The sequence below is a fragment of the Ursus maritimus genome, unplaced genomic scaffold (assembly GCF_017311325.1).
Source record: "Ursus maritimus isolate PB19 unplaced genomic scaffold, ASM1731132v1 scaffold_17, whole genome shotgun sequence".
Classification (NCBI taxonomy): Eukaryota; Metazoa; Chordata; class Mammalia; order Carnivora; family Ursidae; genus Ursus; species Ursus maritimus.
The window spans coordinates 46,677,906-46,683,905 of NW_024424119.1; the positions used below are offsets into that span (position 1 = coordinate 46,677,906).

General features: G+C 41.3%; 1 protein-coding gene across 1 annotated transcript in view; it reads right to left on the reverse strand.

The window, feature by feature from the left end:
- Positions 1–6,000, reverse strand: part of C5 (complement C5) — a 79,693-nt gene that overhangs the window by 20,347 nt on the left and 53,346 nt on the right. The window contains exons 27-29 of the mRNA XM_008698825.2: positions 5,095–5,190; positions 3,582–3,753; positions 1,124–1,329 (exon numbers count right to left, since the gene is read on the reverse strand). Of these exons, the coding sequence (XP_008697047.2) occupies positions 1,124–1,329; positions 3,582–3,753; positions 5,095–5,190 (474 nt within the window). The remainder of the gene's footprint in view (positions 1–1,123; positions 1,330–3,581; positions 3,754–5,094; positions 5,191–6,000) is intronic.

Below are 6,000 nucleotides of genomic sequence, written 5' to 3' on the forward strand. Positions count from 1 at the left end.
GGCCTCAGGGCCAAGTTCTCCATGCATCCAGCATCCCGATGCGTGACCTCAGGCAGGTCACTCTTTGCAGAATGCCTCCAACTCCTTGCTTGACTCTCTCCTTTTTATCCTTAAGTCTCACCTTAAATAACTCTACAGTGAGGCCATAAATAAGCTCTCCCTCCCCATAATTCTGTTTTAATTTTCTCCTTCTGCCCACCGTAATGCAAGATGTCTGGAGGAAGTCTTTCTTGGCATCCATTACATTTAGTAGGTACACATGGTAGCTATTGAACAAGTATTTATTTGTTGAAGGAATAAATGGATGAACTTTATTTTTCTAGGTCTCATCTTCCTCATCTATAAAATTGGAAAATTGACTAGTTCAGAGATGTCAAATATGTGGCTACCCCGTTTGCCTGTGTCCATGATGTGCTCATCAATGGGACACTCTTCCTTGCTGAGCCTATACCCATCTCCAAGACGAAACCCATTTGCCTCCCCAGATTAGATAATCACTAAAGTAATCCTGAAGGACCCCTCTAACTCTAGATTTTGTAAACATATACAAACACATTCTGTCATCATCCAAACATCCAAGGAACAGAGAAGATGCCAATATTTGAGCTAAACTTCTGAGTGCAGATGTATATTCTTCAACTACTGAATAGTTCTAACATAGAATATACATACATAAATGAGTTTACGTTGGTAGCTAGATAAACTATAACAATCAGTATTTCTCTCACTTTTTATTTATTTTGGGGGGAGGGAATATCAGTACTTTTGTCCACATGGGCATTATACATGATGTGATGGAATTGCTGATAACCAGGCTAGCCCTTCATGATGATTAAGAATCATAAAGGAAGCACTGGATTTAGAGTTAGGAGATGTGAGTTCTGATTTTGGCACTGCCACTAATTCCATGAATGAACCTCCTGGGGCTGACTTCCTTCTCTAAAAAGGCTATCAATGCAGATAATCTCTAACGGTCTTTGATTCTAGTCATTAATTCATATCTATGGCATGCGTTTGGTGGACAAAAGTATGGAGGTCATAAGGAGCGTGGGATGTGTAGTGGGTGGGGCGGGGGGCAGGACAAATGTCTTCATGAGGATAAAACAAGACAAAGAAATGTTACCTGGGTTGAATAAAAGCCACCTCCGTACCTCTGCTCTTCAGATAGCCATTTGATGATTGGGTTAACATAATTTATGTCTTTCAAGCTCAGACTGGTGAGCAAAGCATAGGCAGTGGTTTCCACCATATGTGCTGTACCAACGTTAGGCGTGGATCTGTCTTGCTGTTGAGGATTGTCTTTCCAAAAACGGTAAATGACTGGATCACCTGAACATCAACAGATCACATTCATTAATAGAGTTAAAAATGAATTTGACATAATTCTAGCAGGTTTCTAGAAGTTTCTCCATGTAGTGGCCTTTTGAGTTCTAGAAGTTTCTTACTCGTTTGTAAGAAGAACTGCCTCAAGGAGATCAACACAAAATAAGATCCCTTAATACGGTGCTGTTTGTTTTGACTCAGAAGGGTCATCGCGGAGAGTACACGTGTACTTGGGAAGAGCAGTATAGTGGAGTGAGAAGTAATAAACTGGTGACTAGTACAAGTTCTACTCTCTTCTCCACTAGGAACTGACCATGTCCATCTGGACAAATTCTTTTAGTCCTGTGGGACTAATTCTCTAATACCTAAAGTGTATGTAGTACTTTTTTCTTTGCAGCGAAACTCAGGTGAGATACCAAATGTAACTTTAGATCCACCAGAAAGCACCATCCATAGAGAAAGGCTTACTGTTATTATTGACACTATGAGATAAATTGGAGAAGTTTTCTCCCTGAGAGAAAAAAAAATCTATGTCCTAGAAATTATGAGATGCCCAAAGCCTTAGTTCAGTCTTTTATGATCATTCCTCAATGTAAAGCACTAAAGATAATTTCATATATGCAATACTTTTCATAAATTAGGTTCTAAATTATATTTGTTATTGCTCTAGTAATTTAAATCTCATCACTTTACATCCTTTTTAAAATAGATTATCTTTTAAAAAAACAGTAAGGCGTATCTGGAAATCATTTTTGAAGATTAGTCAAGATTTTGATGTATCTGTTTACAATTCATAATTATGCTATTTGCATGACTTTGGACAATGTTTCCCCTCGCTCTCAGAGACTCAGATTTGCTGTATTTAGAATGAAAAATTTGGTTTTTGAAGATACTTGCAGCTCAAACATTATTTGAATTATTAAGACCTCTTCTTATATTCTTTGATTTTATGATCCCTACCTTCTAAGACTGAAGACATTTCTTTTGCTTTATTTTAAAGGCACTGTACAAGTGGTTTTGAGGTTCAGTCATTTTTATTTATTTATTTTAAGATTCAGTCATTTTTAAATGATGACAGAAATCAAATCTTGTAGATAGTGGTACTCCTCATGTTACATTTATTGAACTTTTAGAAAACCTCAGCCAGGAGAGGGCTTGGAAGTGCCCAACCATGCCCGTGCTGGTATAGGAACACTGGCCAGTGATCACTGCTATCCTCTTTCTATTTCTTAACTCCTGACCTATAGGAAGTGGTATCTTTATTTTTTCAAAATGAAGTACACATATAGCCAATCCCATACAGTATAAGCCAGAGTGGAAAGTGCAATAAAGTGGCAATGAGTACAACTTTCTCTGCTAAAAATCCTCCAATGTCTTCCCTTTTCACTCGAAGTGGAAATTAAAGGTTTCGGCTTCAACTGACCTCCACAGCACCCCGATGTGAATGAAGCACAGGCATCCCTTGGTCTGGGCAGAAGCAGAACCAAACCAGGGTGCCTAGCGAGGGGAATTCACAGGCTGGATTTCAGCCTCAGTTCACTGGCCTGGGTGGAGCTGTGCACATTGAACAACTGTATATGGGAGTCTTGCAGCACTCCTGTGATGACCTCCAAGGCTGTATATGACCCTCCCTCACTTCCTCACCCTTTCCTTCCCTGACCTCCCCATCATCTCACTCTTTTCCAGCCACACTGGCCTCCTTGCAATTCTTGGAGCTCCCGGCACCCTCCTGCCTCAGGCATATGCACATGCTGCTTCTCCACCAGGAACAACCTTCGGATAGTCACCAGCTTGCTCCCTCACCTCCTTCAAGTCTTGACTCAAGTACTAGCTTCTCAGTGAGGCTTAAAGTACAGCCTACTCCTCCCTGTGTCCCTCCCCTGCTTTCCTTTTCTTCATATCATTCATCACCAACCTATTCACTATATGCAATATTTTATTTTCCATGTTTGTCTCTCTCTCCATTACTGAAATGTAAGTTTCATGAGGACCTGTTTTTTTTTTTTTTTTTTTTTTTTTTTTTGGTCTGTTGCTTTATGTCTAGAACCTAGAACAGTGTCTGGTATATAGGAGGTACTCAAAACATACACTGAACGAATGAATAACAGCACTTATTATATTATATTGTGATGATTTGTTCCTTTAGGGCAGGGATTGTGTCTTACTCAACTTTGCATGCCCTAACCTCTTTCCCAGAATTAGCAGACTCTATATGCTTAGTAAACACTTGCTGAACAGATGTGTGAAACAAGTCATACCTTTAACCAAAGCTTTCCTCTTCAGCGCTGAGACAATTGAATGAAACTGTGGGTGACTCTTATCTCCCAGGGAAAGAGCATAAGCAGCAATGGCCAGTGTAAAGGTGCTCTGGGTTGAGAGGGTATTTTCAAGCAGAAAGGTGTCAGCTTTAGTGAGAGCCGTGCTGATTTTCTGGAAACAAGAGCAAAAGATATCTAGGTTTGTCAAGCCTCAACCTATCAACTGATGAGAACTCCCCCCAGGTGGCACCATCCTGGGGCAGGCAAGATGAAGGGTAGAAGGAGAAATGACCTAATGGAAGGGGATGGTGTCTCCCTGAAGCCAATCCCTCTGGGAGAAGGAGCAGAGTATAATCTCAGAAGGGAAAATGTGCGTGTCCAAATTGGGTCAAGCTTTTTGCCCCTCAGTTCTCATCTCTGTCAAGATTTTTCCCTTTAGTTCCTGCTTCCCAGATCAGATGTAGTCTCTGGGAAGAAGCAGAGCACAGACACAGCTTTCATCACGTCCCCGCCTCTGCATAGCTGGGACAGACTCACATTTTCAAAAGGAATTTTACTAAATAAAACCATAAGTAGCAGGAAAAGAACCAAGCCGCCAGAGTCCTTTTTGATCCTAAGAATTTCTGGGGAAATTGTCTCTATTACTTTGTCTCGAGACAACTGAAGTATTTATTTTGGATAAGTGCATGAGGAGAAAGTCTGAGGCACTGCTGCACTAGCTCGCCCAGTTCCGTCTCTCCCAGCTCCACTGCCTCTTGCCTCACATACCACTAGGTGTCGATTGGTCCTCTAGGGCCCTGGGAACTTGTCCTTTGTTGATTATTTTGTCTTAAGTATAAATAACAATTCTCTTGAAACAAACCAAAAACATTATTTTGTTTTGTGGTTGAAGTCCTGCAAACCCCCTTTGGGTTTTTCCACGTTGTTCTGTAGGCTGGTTTGAAGGACATGTCTAACTGACTTCCGATTTGTAGGCAGGCATGTTTGACCTCAGTGCAGGGATTGTCTTTTCCCAGATCAGGGAAGCATCTCTGCTACCCCTTGGAGTTGGCCAAGTTGACTCACTCAGGTGAATCTTCTCCTTTCTCCCCTCAGCTTCCATGCAAGTGAAATGGCACAGCCAAAGAAGCAAACATACTATTGTGTGTTCTTAGTAGTTCCATGATAGAAAATGCCTGTGCTGTAGGATAACAGTCATATACATATTTTAACATTACCAGAGACACTGGAGGGAAGCTAGGGACATCATGTCCTTTTCTCCTCAGTCATAAGTTATTGGTTCTAGTGTCAGCTCCATAGTTTAGTAGCCTGTGACATTGGACAATCAAACCCACCTTACCCACAGGTCTCAGTTTTTGCAACTGTCAACAAGTAAGATGGACCAGAGGGTCTCTAATATCTATCGTAATTCTGAAATCTTTTGGTTTGGGAGCTAAAGTTATTTTCAAGGCGGCCCCTCCCACCAAATGGTACAGAAACAGATGATCAGTGTCAGAAGGAAACTCTTACTTACCACTACCGGGCATATATCAAAAGCCTTTCTAATTCCAATCACTGAAAAGGCTGTAAGATATAAGGTATTCTCTCGGGCTTCAACAGGCAAGGTACCCTAAAAATAAGCAATGTTTTAAAAGGAGAGTGAAACAGTGTCCTTAAAGTGGAATGACCTGGTTCTAATCTCCCCCCTCCCTTCATGCATTCCAGTTGGACTGCTTGCCATTTCTCAGTAAGATCTGGGTCTTCCTCACTTGCATACCTTCACATGCCTTTCTCTCCCTCACTTCCCCATCCTGAAGTTCTACTTCATACCTCTTCACCACAAATTCTCCCCCTCCTTCAGGACCCTGTTAAAATACCACCTCCTCTCTGAGGCACAATTCAGACTCTGTTCTCCCGTATTATTTCCTCTTAGGGCAGTCACATTCCAATGCAATGCTTATAAGATCTTCCAAAGTGTCCTTTATTTACCTCTCCAGCTTTATTTCATGCCACTCAACCCCTCCCTCTCTTGGCCCCAGTTATTTGCATGAACCACCCTCTCTCTCCACTTCAAAATGTCAGGCGTGCTGTTTGCGTCACTTGGAATGCTCTTCCTGCCTTCCTCCTACCTAGCTCCCAGGATCCTGGCCAACTTGTTTTTTTCAATTCCCCCATACTAGATTAGATTCCCCTGCTTTCAATGAAACTATATTTCCCTTTCCTTAACATTTATCACACACCTGAAATTACTTACTGATGCCTGACATCTCTACTAGATCATAAGCTCTATGGTCTCAGTGACCACACTTGTTTTGTTCACTCTTGTGTCTCTACCATGTAGCACTTAGTACACATTCAGTAAGTATTTCTTGTGTACATAAATGAACACACACAGTTATATGTAGATTAGAGTTGCTAGTATGTATAGCCCACTTTCCCT